The 17,819-nt window shown below is 48.8% G+C and overlaps 1 protein-coding gene across 2 annotated transcripts; it reads right to left on the reverse strand.

Annotated features, from left to right (window-relative positions):
• Window positions 1-1,631: 1,631 nt before the first annotated feature.
• On the reverse strand, window positions 1,632-15,073 carry MS4A15 (membrane spanning 4-domains A15). 2 transcript variants are annotated; one of them, XM_043973142.1, is made up of 7 exons: window positions 15,055-15,073; window positions 8,185-8,408; window positions 6,626-6,748; window positions 5,716-5,772; window positions 4,600-4,692; window positions 3,332-3,445; window positions 1,632-1,829 (listed from the first exon to the last, which is right to left on the reverse strand). In XM_043973142.1, the coding sequence occupies exons 2-7, from the start codon at window positions 8,392-8,394 to the stop codon at window positions 1,713-1,715; spliced, it is 714 nt and encodes a 237-aa protein (XP_043829077.1). In that variant the 5' UTR covers window positions 8,395-8,408; window positions 15,055-15,073; the 3' UTR covers window positions 1,632-1,712. The 2 variants fall into 2 exon arrangements, with proteins under 2 accessions (XP_043829077.1, XP_043829076.1); XM_043973141.1 differs by having other exon boundaries at window positions 1,632-1,832.
• Window positions 15,074-17,819: the final 2,746 nt, after the last annotated feature.

The raw sequence follows: 17,819 nt of genomic DNA on the forward strand, positions 1-17,819 counted from the left end.
GGAGAGAAGGCAGAGGGCCCGGGTCATGGGCTGGGGGCCTCTTGCTGGGCAGTTTTGGCTGGAAGGCAGGGTTTGAAGGGGCCCTGGGGGAAGTTGAGAAGGTCTATAACTCTTGAGTAACTCTGAGAAGCCAGGTGCCGAAAATCCAAGGTCACGTCTTGTCATAGGTCAGGTTTACAGTTAAGGGCACTTGCCTACAAGGTCAGGGAGACTGACCAGGGCAGTGCTAAGGGTGGTGACCTCTGACCTTTATGTGCCACTGGAGAGGCATATAAAAGGAGGAAAGAATGGGAGGGCAGGGGAGGAGGAGAAAGGGAAGAGTGAGGGAGAGGAAGAGGTGTTGTAACGATGGCTAAAGGGTTCGGCAGGGGATGTTCCCATGACAAACTTCTTCTCTCCGTTCTTTAGACTTTGCTTGGTGGGACCTGTGGTGATATCTAAGGCCTGATGCCTGGTGATCTTGGGCTGGCAAAGGGAGGAGAAATACAGAGGAAAACACCGTAATGAAGGAAGAAAAGGAACGTTGCTAAGAAATAAAGGGGAGGGAGAATCTAAAGGGAAGAGGCTTAATGCTGGCGTGTAACAGTAGCTGGTGGGTGCTGGGGGAGCGGGTCTGTAGGCAGGGAGTCACTGGGGGGCAGAGGGATGGCTCCAGGAGGGCTCTTTGGGTAGAGGGCCCTGCTGACACATTGGTCAGCCTCCGTAGGGCCCCGTTTCCTCATCCCTAACATCAGGGGGTTGGACAAGATGGCCTTTAAGGTCCCTCCTGGTCCCTGGTCTCTAATCTCTAGGAGAACCGGTGTCCTAGCTTCTCAGGACGAGGGTTGGGTTGGGTGGAGGGCAATCTCTGCTCCCCCCATGAAGGTGGGACATCTGTTATCCCAGCCTTCTGGGGCAGGAAGTAGAAGGGCGTGGCTGGGACACAGGCTCACTCCAGAGGTGACAGAGGATGGGGGCCAGAAGAAAGGGAGGAGAGGAGAGAGGGAGGAGAGGAAGAGAGGGAGGAAAGGAGAGAGGGAGAAATGGAGAGAGGGAGGAGAGGAGAGAGGGAGGAGTCTTGGCTTGAACCCGTCAGTAGGGACTTTGTTTGAGCTTCGGTGACCTCTCCCTACACATCCCCCCCCCCCATGTTTATCCAAAGAACTCCAATCCCCATTGGGAGTTTGAGCCGCAGTGTATTTCCAATCATTGATACCATAGGCACATGCAGACACAGACACCCACAGCCTCGGATCAGCAAACGACGTCCCCGCCAACAGCCAGAACTGCCCTACTAGGGACCCCGGCCCAGCTCCCTGACCCGGGCCCTGGGTCTTTACAGGAATCAGAGAAGGAAGCTTCCCTGTAGGGACGGAGACCTTAGAGCTTCTGGCCTCTCTCCCTCTGTCCAAGCTCCCGGCGCATGATTTAGGCTCGTAAAACTAAAAGCTGGAGGGGGTGGGGGGGGGGGCGGGGAATGACCTCTAAGGAGATGATCCAGCTCAACCTTCCCTCTCTCTCCTTCCCATTTTACACCAGGGGAAACTGAGGCCAAGGGAGGGGAAGACCTTCTGGACGGCCCAGCTCCCATTCCACAGTGGGGGAGTGGCTCGAGGCTGGCTGACCGGAGACAGACACGTGGGGGAGGGACAACTGGAGTGGAGCATCCCTTCTCCATAAGCCAGGGGGCTCAGGAGGGAGGGAGGGGGCTCAGGGGGGTGGGGCGCTCTCTTCTACTCCGAGGTTTCCTTGGAAGTGTAGGCCACGTTGTCGTAAGCCGGGGGTGGGGTGGCTGCCGGGCTGGGGATGCTGAAGTCTGTGCTGAAGGCGTTAGGCAGAAAAACCATGGACTGCTAGAGGCAAAGAAAGACATTAAATTACCAGCCCGTCTTCATCCTCGTGAGTTAGCGCAAGAACTCCTCCTTGTGGCCACCGTAGGATCGTGAATGTAGACCTGGAAGGGACTTCGTTTTAACAGATGGGGAAACTGAAGCACGGAGCGGTTAAGTGACTCGCCCAGGGTCACACAGCTAGTCAGTGGCCGAGATGGGCTTTGAATCTGGGTCGTCCTGACTTCAAGTCCAGTACTCTAGGCTGCCTCCTGGCTGAAAAGTTGTCTCCCTTCTCTTTCTGTGTCTGTGTCTGTGTCTCTTACTCTCCTCCCCCCTTTCTTCTTTCTGTGTCTCTATCTCCGTCGGCCCATCTCTCTCCCTTCCTTCTCTCTCTTCAAACCACCCCAATCAACACTTATTGGCTAACCGAGGGCTTCCTACACTCCGCGCACTGGGTTGGGCTCTGGGAATACGAGGATAAAAAGGGAACAGCCTCGCCCTAGGTGAGTTTACATTCCATAGGTTGGAGAAGCAAACATGGGCGTACATAAGTCAATCATATACATATGTTTGGATCACGCTTGTGATGTCATGGAAGGAATTTTCACGTAAAAATATTTCTTACAAAGAAACTTCTGGTGTGGGGAGGGGACACAACACCCAGGAGAGTCGGGAAAGGCTTTGGGTGGGAGGAGGTGGCAGAGCTGAGCCTTGAAGGGAGTCTGGTAAACAATGACTGAGCCCATGAAGAGGGTCGTTGGCCATGTCAGCAGTGAACATACCATCTCACTTGATCTTCCCAACTGCTGTGACCATAATAATTCCCATTTCACAGATAGGAAAATTGGGGCTGTCAGAGAAATGAGATGACTGACCCACAGCCATACTAATCAGAAGTGTGATTTGAACCCAGGTCTCGCCTAACTCAAAATCCAGTGTTCTCTTTTTGCTAATCAAGTGTAAAGAGGTAGAGACTGGAACTAACCCTGATTTAGGGTTCATGTTCAGGGAATTAGGGCTCGATAAATATATCTGAGAACAATCTGCTTAGAGATGATCAATGAACCTACAGCAACTGATGAGATCACCAAGTGGACTGTCTTGACTGCAGTGGGGTCGGACTCAAATAGAAGTGGAAGGAAGCACATTGACTTGGAAAGCCACCAGTCTCTGGGATTGTTGTTTTAATCCGTAAAGTGAACGTGTGCATTGTTGGACTCTCCAGTCTCCAAGACCTCTTGCAGGTCTAGACCTCGAGACTTGCCCAGGAGAGCCCGGCTAGCAAGCGTCAGAACAGAACCCAGATCCCTGTTGCTCTGACGCTGCCTCTCTTGGGTCTCTGTGGCTTTCTTGGAAGTGGCTGAATCCTACTGATGATTATATGGTGTCTCACTCACCAGACACACTCTTCCTGGCCTGCAGTGGCTTTTCTAAGGGAAGGGGGAGAAATCTTCCCAGAATACCCTCTGCCCTTACCTCCAAAACCCAACAGAAACCCCAAAGGGGATGGAAGCACTTACTGCATTGGTGTTGGAGCGAGTCGCCTGGCACCCGAAATAGGTGGCAATAACGGCGATGAAGAACTCCAGGATTGTGAAGATGGTGAGTACAGCCAGATAGCCCCGGCCCACATCCTGCAAACACAAAATCACATAGTCACTGGAAGAATGAAATCCCAGATGGTTCAGAATCGTGAGGAACTTTGGAACAGAGAATGACAGACTGAGGAGGACCTTAGAACATAGAACACAGAACACAGAAAGTCACAGTGAGGAGGATCTTAGAACTTAGAACATAGAAAGTCAGAGTGAGGAGGATCTTAGAACATAGAACATTAGAGTGAGAGGCCCTCAGAACATGGAACGTAGAATGTCAGAGTGAGGACAACCTTAGAATATAAAACATAGGAAGTCAGAGTGAGGAGGATCTTAGAACATAGAACATAGGACATTAGAGTGAGAAAGACCTCAGAACACAGACCATAGAACATCAGAGTGAGGAGGACCTTAGAACACAGAAAGAATATCAGAGTTGGCAGGGACCTTGGAACATAGAACATAGAATGTCAGAGTGAGGGGACCTTAGAACACAGAACATAGAGTGTCAGAGCTAGGAGGGATGTTAGAACATAGAACACAGTATGCCCAAAGCTGTGAGGAACCTTAGCATGTAGAACACAGAACATCACAGCTGGAAGGAACATTAGAACACAGAATATAGTACATCAGAGCTAGACTCTCAGGAACGGCAGGGACCTTGTGCCAAGAATCTCCCTACAACAGTCCCCAACAAGTGGTCTAGCTTCTCTTTGAGGATCTCTAGCGACTGCATTACCTCGCTGCGTCCAAAGGATATAGCATATCACCTTCATGGTCCCTCCAGCAGGCAGCTGTCTGGGCTCGGTGGCAGCACCCACTCCCCTGCACTGGAGGGCAGTAATAGTCCAGGTGAATTTTCTGACCCCTTTCCTCCCCAGGCTAAGCCTCCTTACACTTCGAGGAGCAACCCCTGCCCAAAATAAACAAAAACCCCAAGACAAAATTAATCAAACAAACAAAAGCTTAGTTGGGTAGAATGCCCAAACCCTGCTTTGGACACTTACTAGCTGTGGGACTCAGCAAGTCACTTCACCTCCTTCAGCCTCAGTTTCTTTTTTTGTAAAATGGTAATAACCATAGCACCTACCTCCCAGGGTGTGTGTGTGTGTGTGTGTGTGTGTCTGTGTTCCCCATCTTTATAATGGACACAGTGATTTTAGAATTCACATCCCTGGTTGTGCTTGACTCACCCAGTTAGTCACCCCAAAGTCCATCAGCAGGATTGCTGTTGCAGCAAAGGAAGCGATAATGTTGAGGATATTCATCCCCAGACTGCTCTTGACCTGAAGGGGAGAGAAGTAATGAAAAGCCATTCTCCTCCTTGGGACCAGGACCAGGAAGGGGGCTCTTGTGGCTCCCACTGGGCTCCTGAACCACCAGATGACTAATGAGGAGCCCAAAGAAACCACCAAACCACCGGGGAAGCATTTAAATTTTTCAATGTTCATTCCTGTCTTCATCTTCCTAAGTCTTGGTAAGGCTACCTCCTTGAGCGACCAGGCCTATCATCTGCTACCGGCCCTGTCCTGAAACCGGAAAACCTCCAGCTAATGGAGGCCTGCACTGACATCTGCCTGCTTGTCTGCTGTTCTGGTCCTCTCCTCCCTCCACGGGAACTCCCCTGGCATTTGGGTCAGATGCGCTCCTTTTGACTCCCATCATGCCCTTGGCTGCTAGTGGCAGGCCATGCAGATTACTCTGAAGCTTTAGTCACTGCTAGAGGGGTAAGAGTGGAGCTAGTGACCCCCATCCTACATTCCTGTAGCTGCTCTTAAACTGAGACCTTCCCTACGTTTAATATTATTTTTACTTCTCCTATAAATTGCATGCTGCTTTCAGCAGGTTCTTTTTTTTTTCTTTTTTTTTTTTGGGCGGGGCGATGAGTTAAGTGACTTGCCCAGGGTCACACAGCTAGTAAGTGTCAAGTATCTGAGGCCGGATTTGAACTCAGGTCCTCCTGAATCCAGGGCCGGTGCTCTATCCACTGTGCCACCTAGCTGCTTCCCTACATTTAAGAATGATGTGGATGAATTATCTCAGTTCTCCATCACTACACAAGAGTGGACAGCCACAGGTTTCACTGTCTATCTTTGGGTCACCTGCAGCCCACACACTGCCACAAATCACGCCCCCCTCGCCCTGCCTTCCTCCTGCTGTTCTTTCTCCCCAGGCCAGAGTGGGAGAAGAGTTGGGGCTCTGTTTCCCGCTGAGCTGGTTCTACTGTGACAATTCAGTGAGTTTGGGCAAGGCCCAGCCATCCATCTCATGTCCAGGCCCCTTTGAGGACTACCGATATTTGGACTCACCAGACAACTGGTGTGATGCTTCTCTGCGGCCACCGAGAGGGATCCGGAGATGATGAACTGTGTGAGGAAGAGGGTAGAATGAATGACGTGTCAGTGGACCAAGATGTCAAGCTGCTGGGATGGGCATGTGGGAATACAGTCTCCTCCAGGCATCTGGGAGGGGAGTGAAGTACCTAGCTTCTCCCTGCCCCACCAAACGCCCCTGTAGGCCCTGAGGTCTGTGCGCTGACTCTTTGCAGGTTCCAGGGTGGCAGGCTCCAGAGTCAATGGGCGCCTCTGCTCCCAGTCCCCCTTTTATCTTGTGATCTGCTCCTCTCTTGGGGCAGTGGAGCTGAGGCTCAAGCAATGCCCTTGGGCTCTGGGGATTGGCCTGCTCTTCTCATAGACTTGGCTGTCTCTGGGCCTGGCTTCTCCACTTACATGAGAGGGGGTGGTGATTAGTCCAAGGTCCCACAGAAAGTCAATGTCAGAGCTGGGACTTGACCCCAGGTCTCCTGGCTCCTTTTTTTTGGGGGGGTGGGGAGGATAGGGGCAACGAATGACTTGCCCAGGGTCACACAGCTAGTACATGTCAAGTGTCTGAGGCCAGATTTGAACTCAGGTCCTCCTGACTCCAGGGCTGGTGCTCTATCCACTGTGCCACCTAGCTGCCCCAGGCTCCTTTGTTTTTGCAGAGCTGTGCAATGCTTGAAAGGGGGTGGGACTCAAGATGGATTGGGGGGCCAGCGACTCCATGGTCCCAGCTTTGTTCTCTTGTGTCTCAGAGTGGGTTAACATCCTGCCTGGCTCATGGGTAGAATTTGGTGCGGATGGGAAGGGAAAAGGAGCTGGGGGAAAACAGCACTCCCCCCCAGACAGAGCCCCCTACACGGGCTTCATCCAAGTCCCCACCCCTCACTCCTGTACTCACACACACTCCTCCCCAGAAGGGGATCCCTCCGTCGATAAACAACATGCCGATGTAGCCCCTCCGGAACATCAGCAGGACGCTGCCAAAGCTGATATAGATGAGGCCGATCAAAATCTGGACCGTCTGCCGGGGGAAGCAACGAGATAGCCCGGAGTTGGGGATGCCGTCCCCCAGCTCCCACAGTTTTGTGGCACATTATGGCCATGGTGTTATCTTTGACGTTCAGGGTCTGCCCAGACCAGGCATCCCTAGCTTTCTTCCCCCAATAGCCCTTCTTGGTGCCTGAGTCAATGCAACCAGCATATATTAGGTGCTGGGCACTGAGCCAGGGGCCAGGGATACAAACCCAAATGAAGCCATCTCTACCCTCAAGGTGCTTACCTTCTATCAGGGCCCTGCAGCATAGACACAGATAAGTAAACTCAAAGCTTAAACAAAGTAATTAACAGAGAGACAGAGAGACAGAGACAGAAAGAGACAGAAAGAGTGAGACAGAGACAGGAAGAGAGACAGAGAGACAGAGACAGAAAGAGACAGAGAGACAGAGACAGAGATACAGAGAGACAGAGACAGAAAGAGACAGAGAGACAGACAGAGAGAGAGAGACAGAGAGACAAAGACAGACAGACAGACAGACAGAGACAGAGAGACAAAGACAGAGAGACAGAAAGACACAGAGAGACAGAGACAGAGAGAACATTAGCAACTGCAGGTGGGGGGGGTGGGCAGAGAGGTGGCATGTAGGAGAAGGCCCTAACCCTAAAGTGGAGCTGGCCTTGCAAGGAAACTTGAAGAATTCTAAGAGGTGAAAGGAAGGTTGCTTCTTAGCAAGATAACAATTACCCCAAGTTCCTAATTTGTGAATGAAGCTATGTTGGGTGAGGGAATGGGCATGTAGAATAAATACTTTATTATCACTTATATTTTGTTTTTTGTTTTTTTGTTTTGTGTGGGGCAATGAGGGTTAAGTGACTTGCCCAAGGTCACACAGCTGGTAAGTGTCAAGTATCTGAGGTCAGATTTGAACTCAGGTACTCCTGAATCCAGGGCTGGTGCTTTATCCACTGTGCCACCTAGCTGTCCCAGTTGTCACTTATTAATAGTGTTTTGTTTCAAGTTTTTTTTTTTTTCTTTGCAGGGCAATGAGGGTTAAGTGACTTGCCCAGGGTCACACAGATAGTAAGTGTCAAGTGTCTGAGGCTAGATTTGAACTCAGGTCCTCCTGAATCCAGGGCCGGTGCTTTATCCACTGCGCCACCCAGCTGCTCCCCCCCCCCCCATAGTGTTTTAACCTAGCTTTATGTGGCTAGAAATTGTCTAACCCAAGGTCAAAGTTTGAGAGAAGGACCACAGAGAATAGATGATTGGGGTTGCTGGGAAGGGGGATGAGAAGGCATGAGAGTTGGCCTTAGATAGAAGGGCTTTTGTGTGGCAGATATTTGAGATTTTATGCGTTTGGCCCCAGGATGAACTTCCCAGAGACTCCCCTCCACCCTATCCTTGGCCTTCAGAAGCATCTCCCTTTAACCTCCAACCTAAGACACTGAGGTGGGGCTTACCCCTAAGGCCTTGGGCTCCCCGTTCAGGAACGTTTCACCTGGTGGCACACTCCCAGGAGGCTGTGACCCCAGGGGTGGATCCTCAAACTGCAATGTCCCGGGAGATTGGCACAGGGTCCTGGGCAGCATCGCTGGGCCGGGCCGGATACCACTGGCGTTATTCGGGGGGATGACCACAAACACCCCATTGGTGGCAGGGGCTGAGGTCATTGTGGCCAGAGAGGCTGCAAAAGAAAGGGTCGTGTAAGACAGGACTCTTTACCCTGGGGATGGAGGCGTAGCTGGCTGTCAGGCTGTTGTAGAAAGAGCCCTGGCTTTGGGACCAGAAGACTGAAATTTGAATTCTTCTGCTACTGATTCCCTCTGCTGCCTTGTTGCTGAGCTGGAAGGGTCCTGGAGCTCAATTAGGCTAACCCTTCATTTTACAGATGAAGAAACTGAGGTCCAGCCATCGACTTGCTTAAGAACACACAGAAAGCAGGATGCACAGAGATGGGAGGGGACAGGATGAGCTTGGGGAGCACGTAGGAGCCCCGTTTTGAGGGAATATAATGGGCGAAGGGGAGCAGTGTTAGAGAGCCAGAAGTAGACTTAAATTGTAGGCTGGAGTTACATTGTGAAGGGCATTCGGTGTCCAGCTGGGGAGTTTTTCTTTTTCCCCCCAGAGGCAGTAGGGAGCTATTGAAGGTTTAGGCACCTGGTCAGGTCTGTGTCTTAGGAAGCCTTCTAGGAAAAATCAGAGAAAGATGGGTCTGTCCTAACAAATGATAATAATGATAACAATGGCTAATGTCTCTTGCAAAGGGCTCCCTTTGCATCACCTCATTTGTGTGTGTGGCCTCCCAGCAGCCTGGGAGGCTGTTGCTAATTTTCTACGGGGCCTGAGTGGTTCTGGGGCAAGTGGGCTGACGACTTGGTTCCCTTGCCTGCCCCCCCCCAACTTGGTTGCTGTGCAACCTGCAGCAGATCCCCTCCCCTCTCTGGGTCCCAAGTTCTCTCATGTCCCCAAAGAGCCATCAATGACCTCCAAGGCTGCTCTCAGCGCTCAGATTATTATTCATGTTTGTAATTAATATAACGAGCATGTTAGGGTAATGCTGGTCTCATTTCCCGTCCTAACTCACTTGGGATCTTCTGAGAAATGACCTTTTTCTTACTCTTGAGGGAGACCCCTGAGCAGCTGAATTAGGATGGGCCATGCTAAGACAGGCCTGGCTCAGCACATCGCTTCCCCACCCCACCCCACCCCACCCCTAAACCTCCCAGGGTAAGCTGGTGAGACTAAGGCCCTGTATCTCTGGCCCTCACCCAGCAGTGACACACGTTGGAGACTGTGAGCTTTGTTCTTCAGCTACCACCCACTATTTCACCTGGGACTAACAAGTTCCCACCTATTTTCTCTCACTTTTCACCTGTTTTTCTCTTTGTCCCTGTGTTATTCAATCACTGGCCACATGAGAGCACTCCATCCCCAACCTCCACATTCCGTTTTCTCCTCCCTATCTTCTTTAATCCTTCCCCACCCAAGTTCCACTCCAACCATGCCCTTTCACTGTGCCCGCTGCAATTCCTGTTCCATGATGAATAAACTTCCCTTCATCCTGAACCTCTTTCTCTCACACTCCTTCCACTATTAGCCCTCACTGATGCTCCATAGTCGTACCACATCCCTGACCATTTCCACTGACTCCACCACTGGTTGTTCCTTCACTCAAACCCCGCCCCCCCCAACCCTAGAGGGGGAGTCAGAATACTCCTTGCTCCCCACTGCTACTCCTTGGTTCTCTCTACCAACATCACTTGGTATTTTTTCCTCCTTTGAAATTCACAGTATTTTTTTTTGGTGGGGCAATGAGGGTTAAGTGACTTGTCCAGGGTAACACAGTGTCAGTGTCTGAGGCCAGATTTTAACTCAGGTCCTCCTGAATCCAGGGCTGGTGCTTTATCCACTGCTCCACCTAGCTGCCCCATATTAGTTCTTTTAAAAAACAAAACAAAACAAACAATCCAGATAATGGTGGCTGTTTTATCCCATCCCTCAGGTTCATTCTCTCTCCTTTCTCAAGGGGTTCAGCGCTGTCCTCACCATCTTCCTCTCCTCTCTAACTCCGGCTTTTCTATTAGAAGGTTTCCATGTGTATCCACCAACTCCCTAACTTCACAATTCCTCAGCTCCACCCCAGCCAGAGGGATATTTACCTACTAGTTCTCACCTGTGATAAAATAATGGAATTTGGCAGCCTCCAGGGGTCCCACCTGATTGATCTAGTATTGTTTGAGAAACTAAGTACCTACTTGAGATGATTAGATATAGGCCACACCTGGCCTGCCCTGAGTGACTATACTACTGATGTCACTAGGGGGACCACTCTTGGCCAAGCAACTTGAAGAGCCTCCCTTTTGGGGGAGGGAGAGGAAAAGTAGAAAAGGAGAATGCTGAGGTTGGGAGCTCTTTCCGGTTGAGCTTCCGAGAGTGGACTGGCGAGGGGCTGCACAGCTGACTCCTATAGAAACTGCAGACGCCACATGGTGAGTTAATAGAAAGGAAGCCAGCTCTTCGAATTAGCTGAGCTGGAAGCAAGTTTGGGTATTGTGTCAGTCTTTGCTAGAGCCAGGGAGCTTATCCATTTTTCTTTTCCCCTATTTCCTTGTCCTTGGCTTTATTAATTTCACCTTTGTTATATATTTCATTCCCATTAATAAAACCTAATTTGTTTGTGGAAAAGAGGCTGTTAATCTCCTTTCTTATCAGCCTGGGAGAAATAACTAAAAAAGGCAGTTTGGAAGGGAGGAAACTGTGGGCCTAGAAGTCCCTCATTATTTTCTGAACCCCAACATTACATCGAGCCACCCAATTAACTCTCCCCATATTAAATTTGGCCCCTACACACCATTACCCACAAGGGTTGCATTTCTTGAATGTAAAGCTCTGACATTCCTCTATTTGACAATCACCTACTATCATTCTATCTCTTTCTATGACGTAGCACTTCAGAACCCACCTTTGCCTCATCAATACCTTTGATCCCTTCACCCCTTAGTATTTTCTTGGACCTTTACCCCGGCTCTAATTTCCCTTCTCCTCTTTTATAATCTTAATCCTATCATTAGCCAAGTCAACTCTATGTGGTCTTCATCCTTCTTAGCTTATCACTGATTATTTCATGTCAAACCTCGGCCCTAGTTTACTACCAGTTTATAACTGTTTTTGTATCTTTCCTACTTACATGCTGGAAGAAATGTCACACCTGTGCCGACTGGGTACATTATAAATTCACAGTATTCATCTTCAACTGGGCCCTCACTGTGGCAAGGCAATCCTTTTATTCTTCTCTAATTAATTTCCTAGGGGTGGCTAAGTGGTACAGTGGACAGAGTGCTGATCATGAAGTCAGGAAAACTTATCTTACTGAGTTCAAGTTTGGCCTCAGAGACTTACTAGCTGTGTGACCCTAGGCAAGTCACTTTACACTGTTTGCTTCAGTTTCCTCATCTCTCAAATGAGCTAGAGAAGGAAATAGCAAGCTACTCCAGTATCTTTGCCAAGAAGACCCCAAATGAGGTCACAGTCAGACATGACTGAAACAATTGAACAACAACAAAAATTAATCCCTTATCTCACTCTCCACAAAAGTTTTTCCAAACCTCTTCTCTCCTCAAGATGTGCACACTCCCAATTCCCCTCTCTTTCAGCTGATTTTTCACTGGTAGGGGAGGGTGGGGGAAGGAGAGAAAAGCAATGCTTGTTGATTTTAAAAAGTAAAATAAAGTAAAATGACATTAAAAAAAGAAAATTGAGGTAATTCAACATGAGCTCCCTCTTCTCCCTTTCTCTTTTTTTTTTGGGGGGGGACAATGGGGGTTAAGTGACTTGCCCAGGGTCACACAGCTAGTAAGTGTCAAGTGTCTGAGGTTGGATTTGAACTCAGGTCCTCCTGAATCCAGGGCCAGTGCTTTATCCACTGTGCCACCTAGCCACCCCTTCTCCCTTTCTCTTTATCTCAGAATCCTTTAGCAACTTCTAGCTCTAATATTCCATGTTCTAAGGGCCCTCCGAACCCTGACATTCCACATTCTAAGGCCCTCTCAGCTTTGACATTCCCTGTTCTAAGACTCCCTCCTGCCTCTGACTTTGTATATTCTAAGGTCCCTCCCACCTTCCATCTCCATTCTAAAATTGTTTCCAAGATCTGGACCAAATGAAATAAAATATGCAAAGCACTGTGCAGATCTTGAAATAGCATATTCAAAGCACTTGCAAATCATTATACAAATTATTCTGGCTCATGGATATTCTGTGTTCTAAGGTTCCCTCCATGAGAGCATAAGAACAATCTGCGTCCTCATGTTCCAAGGTTGCTGCCACTCCAACCCTGTCCCTTCTCCAGTTCCTTCCTAGGCCCCCTCCCCACCTCCACCAACCCCAACTCTGGTGTTTTACTGCTGTTGTTGGCTGGGCTAGGCCAGGCCAGGCACCAAATGCGATTGGTGGCTCAAGGCAATGGGTGAAGAGCATGGCGAGGCCTGTGCTAAGCGCCCAGTGGGCTGGATGTGTCCTATGCAGGCTGAATTCTGCCTTAGAGGAGGAGAGGAGGGAGGAGAGATAGCAGCAGTGCCCTAGTTCACAGGTTGTTACTAACTTGGGAGGTGTGACCTGAGTGGGGAGAGAGGCTGTGAAATTGCAGCTCGCTTTGCTAACACATCTGGAAGAGGAGTCTTCAGAGCCCGGGACCACAGGGGTCCCTCTGGCTCTTTCCGGTCACTCTAAGTGAGGGCTCTCAAATCCCCTGTCCATTAGGGGTACAAGAGCTCTGAGCCCGGCCAAGCTGCGCCATATACACTGAGCTTGGATTCCTAGTGGAACCCTGCCTTCTTCACCTCCTACCTTCTGAGATCCACTTTCCTTCTCTGTAAAATGAACACAGCAATCGCAATGACTTCACAGGGGTGTCGAGAGGATCCAATGAGAGAATACAAGTAAAGTGCTTGGCAAGTCTCAAAGTCCAAATGAAGCAGCAGCGAGTATTTTAGGACACTTATTTAGTGCCTACTGTGTACAGAGCCCATGCCCGGGTAAGAAAAGGAAAGAAGCCTTGACTAAGGAGACCTTTGAACGAGATGTGAGATATGATCCCCACCAGGTGTCTGCCGGATTTGTGGAGGCTGAGATCCCAGACTTTAATAATAATAATAATAATAATAATTATTATTATTATTAATTTTTTAAAGTGAGGCAATTGGGGTTAAGTGACTTGCCCAAGGTCACACAGCTAGTAAGTGTTAAGTGTCTGAGGCCGGATTTGAACTCAGGTCCTCCTGACTCCAGGGCCAGTGCTTTATCCACTGCGCCACCTAGCTGCCCGATCCCAGACTTTAAACTGGATTTGAACCCCCAGCCCACACACAATGTGTGTTGTTTTGGATAATTCAGTTCTGAGCCCTGGTTTCCTCCCTGGTGAAATGAGCATCATCTCTCTCCTCTATATGGTTTGTCAAACTGTTCTCTCCCTCCCCCCCCCCTCGCCCCCCAATCCAAATTATCTGACAGTCCTAGAGGAGGAGGAGGAGGAGGAGGAGGAGGAAATCTGGTGCATTTATTCCGTCTCATCAGCCGCACAACACAGTAAAGTCGTTGCCTTTCCTTGGCCTGTTTTTCTGGCCATAAAAAGAGAAACTTAGACTAGGGCAGGGGTCCTGGACCCACTGGGCAGTCCATTGGGTTTGGAATCGTTCTTTTAAATGTACAAAATAAAATATATGGGATTTTGATAACAATTGTATTGAAATAAAGATGTCATTTTTTTTAACCCCCATCTAAGTTCATGGATTGGATTGGTTCTGACAGGCTGTGTTATGCCCCCAAGGAATCTTCCAACTTGGAAGTTCTGGGACTCTAGGAGCCTCAGGTTCTGGGGCTGTCAGGGGATTTTTACATTTTAATGGTGGAGTCTCAGTCTGGGCCTTGACCTCTCCCTCCCAGGGCTGTCAGGGGATTTTTACATTTTAATGGTGGAGTCTCAGTCTGGGCCTTGACCTCTCCCTCCCAGGAGAGTTATGGGCATCATACAAAGACAGGGAGGCAGAGCTGGGTGGGACTTGAGATCCTGGAAAGTCAGCCCTTCCAGGGTCCTTAGAACATAGAACATCAGAGGTGGGAGGGCCCTGAGGATACAGAACCTATGGCTGAGGGTGGGGGGGGGGCCGCAGATCTCAGAATTTCAGAGCTAGGAGGCACCTCAGGCATCCTCTAGCCCAACTTCTGCACTGAGAGGGAAACTGAAGCAAGGAGAAGGGAAGCAGCTACCTTGCCCAAGGTCGAAAGATGAGTTAGCTCCAGGCACCCAAGTCTCCCGACTCCTCAAGCATTGCTCTTCTCCCTGTGGGGTGCTGCAGCCTGACTGGCAGGCGTCAGCTGATGTCTTCTGACCCTGTTTCCCACCCCCAGGGTGGGAGACCAGCCTCCACCCATTCACCTCTAAGATGATGGGACATACTATCCCTCAGAGAGAAGACAGTCCCCTCCACCCCTATCACTCCTCGAGGCTATTATTAGTGGGTTTTTTTTGAGGGGTGGGATTTTGTCTAGGAGCCAGGAAGGTATCCCCCCCCAATCCTTTTCCCTCCCCTGCCTTTCTCCCTAGCTTCAATAAACCTCTTAGCTCTCCACAGTTCCAACAGATAGAAGTACCCCTCTTCTGTCTAGATCCCCCCACTAACACTCACCCTGAGGACATCACACAACTCCCAGGAGGGCTTCTAGAGGGTGGGAGGTCAACCTGTGAGCTGGACAAGGGATCCCTGTTTCTCACCATCCCTGTTCCCCAATTAGCCCATCTCCCTCAAGAAATATTCAAGAAACTGGGTACTCACAGGGCTCTGGGATGCTCGGCCGGCGGCTTCCTCTGCCTCCCTTTCTACACTTCTAGTCAGTCTCAGCTTAGAGTTCACACGTATTCATGTGAAATGCTTTTTATTAGTGTGTGGCTTGAAAATTGGTTCACGTTGTGATTCTGCCCACTTTTTTCCTTTCTCCCTGCTTCCTGGGAAGTTAAAAAAAAACCCCAAAGCAAACAACTTTGTTGGTTCATTGGGGAGGTAGTAAGGTGCATTGGATAGAGTTCTGGGTTTAGGCTCAGGAAAACCTGGATTTAGATCCTGCCTCTGATACTTACCAGCTCTGAGACCCTCGGCAAGTATCTTCATCAGTCTGAGAATTCATTTTCCCATCCCTTGAGGAGTGATGGGGGTGGAGGGGACTCTGCCTTCTCTCTGAGGGATAGTATGTCCCATCATCTTAGAGGTGAATGAGTGGAGGCTGATCTCCCACCCTGGGAGTGGGAAATAGGGTCAGAAGACATCAGCTGACGCCTGCCAGTCAGGCTGCAGCACCCCACAGGGAGAAGAGCAATGCTCGAGGAGTTGGGAGACTTGGGTGCCTGGAGCTAACACATCTTGCGACCTCGGGCAAGGTAGCTGTTTCCCTTCTTGCTTCTCAGTGCAGAAGTTGGGCTAGAGGATGCCTGAGGTGCCTCCCAGCTCTGAAATGGGAATGTTGCCTGTGATACTTCCTAATGTTGTCAGGAAGCTGAAGTTAAGTAGGCAACAACCACTGATTAAGTGCTTCCTGTATGCTGTGTCCTATTCTAAACTCCAGAGTTACAAATACAAGCAAAAAGATTGTCCCTGCCTCCAAGGAGTCTGGGGGTTAGGGGTTTGGCTGGAGAGTGGGAGGAGGTACTCACAGGAGAGCTTGGTGTTGAAGTCCAGAGAGACAGGGTCATAGCTTCAAAAGGAATGAAGCTTGACTAAGCCAGGCCATCCTCAAAATGCAGGGCTTGGAAGGAAAAATGGATGTGCCAGGGTGAGAAGATGTCTGAGTCATGGTGGAAGAGTCCAATGCCTGTAAAGCATTTGTGACCCAGAAGGAGCTAGATCAAAGTCAATTATTATTATTGGTAGCAACCTCCCGGGTCCCTTTTTGGAACTGAGGATGGGTCAGAACAGAGAATCACAGAACATCAACCCTGGAAGGAACTTGAAAGACTGTTTTCTACATGGAAATACTGGGGCCCAACATCACCCAGAGACTTAGTGGCAGCACCAGGGCTGAATTTCAGCTGCATCATTCCCTGCAGGCAGGGAAAATGCCTGAGGGTTAGAAGGTGGGCTTGGTATAGACTGACTCCTCTGGCAAGAAAACGCTTAGGGGCAGCTAGGTGGTGCTGTGGATAGAGCACTGGCCCTGGAGTCAGGAGGACCTGAGTTCAAATCCAGCCTCAGTCACTTAACACTTACTAGCTGTGTGACCCTAGGCAAGTCACTTAACCCCAGTTGCCTCACCAAAACAACAACAACAACAACCAACCAAACAAACAAAAACCACTTAGACAAGAGGAGTCAAGGAATCTTTCCAGGAGAGATGAATATGGAGAGGGGGCTGTGTCATGGGTCTACCCATCACAAATGGAGAATTCTTTCTATGCAAAATGCCTTTGAATCTCTGTGCCTAGAGCAGAGATATTCCACCCTAGAACATAGGCTAAAGGTGACTGGGGACATGCTTTGGAGAGTAGACCCAGGGTCAGACCTTTGCAAAGTTGTGATGCATGTGTGTCTGTGTCTGTGTGATCTCTGGATCTCTTCACTGTTCCAAAGGGCATCCTTTGCTTCCCCCTCTTTCTCTTAGTTTTTGTCAAATAATGAGTTTTTGTTCCCAAAGCTTGGATCTTTGGGTTTATCCTATACTAGTTTACTATTTACTATCATATACTAGACTACTACTATAATGTAATTTGTACCTAAGCTGTTCCACTGATCTACCACTCTATTTCTTAGTACCAGATTGTTTTGATGATTACAACTTTGTAATACAGTTTGAGATCTAGTGTGGCTAGGCCAGCTCCCTTCACATTTTTTTTTTCATTGATTCCCTTGATATTCTTGACCTTTTATTCTTTTTTTAATTATTAAAGTATTTTATTATTTTCTAGTTACATGTAGAGATAGTTTTCAACATTGACCTTTTATTCTTTCAGATGAATTCAGATGAATCTATAAAATGATTTTTGGTAGTTTTTTTATAACACTGAATAAGTAGATTGATTTAGGTAGAATTGCCATTTTTATTCTATTGGCTCATCCTACCCATGAACAATTAATTTTTTCCAGTTGTTTAGATCTGACTTTATTTTTGTAAAAAGTGTTTTGTAATTATGTTAATATAGTTCCTGGGCTCGTCTTGGGGCAGGTATTCCCAAATATTTTATATTGTCTGTAGTTATTTTAATGCGATAATAACTTTACTTTTTTTTTTTTTGCGGGACAATGAGGGTTAAGTGACTTGCCCAGGGTCACACAGCTAGTAAGTGTCTGAGGCTGGATTTGAACTCAGGTCCTCCTGAATCCAGGGCTGGTGCTTTATCCACTGAATTACCTAGCTACCCCCATCTATAGTTATTTTAAAGGAATTTCTCTTTCCATCTCTTGCTGCTGGACTTTGTTGGTAATATATAGAAATGCTGATGATTTATGTCTATTATTTTATATCATGCAATTTTGCTAAAATTATTAATTACTTCAACTAGTTTTAAGAACTTATATTCTAGGGGGAAAGACATTAAAAGGAGATGAAAAGG

Source organism: Dromiciops gliroides, chromosome 6, assembly GCF_019393635.1.
Source record: "Dromiciops gliroides isolate mDroGli1 chromosome 6, mDroGli1.pri, whole genome shotgun sequence".
Lineage (NCBI taxonomy): Eukaryota > Metazoa > Chordata > Mammalia > Microbiotheria > Microbiotheriidae > Dromiciops > Dromiciops gliroides.

What these genes read in the sequence shown, in the direction of transcription:
- MS4A15 (XM_043973141.1), bottom strand. Translation starts at nt 8,394, where the DNA reads ATGACCTCAGCCCCTGCCACCAATGGGGTGTTTGTGGTCATCCCCCCG. An exon ending in GGGAGCCCAAGGCCTTAGGG is followed by an intron (nt 6,749 to 8,184) that starts GTAAGCCCCACC and finishes TTCCCCCGGCAG; the next exon opens with ACGGTCCAGATTTTGATCGG. An exon ending in CCTTCTGGGGAGGAGTGTGT is followed by an intron (nt 5,773 to 6,625) that starts GTGAGTACAGGA and finishes TTCCTCACACAG; the next exon opens with TTCATCATCTCCGGATCCCT.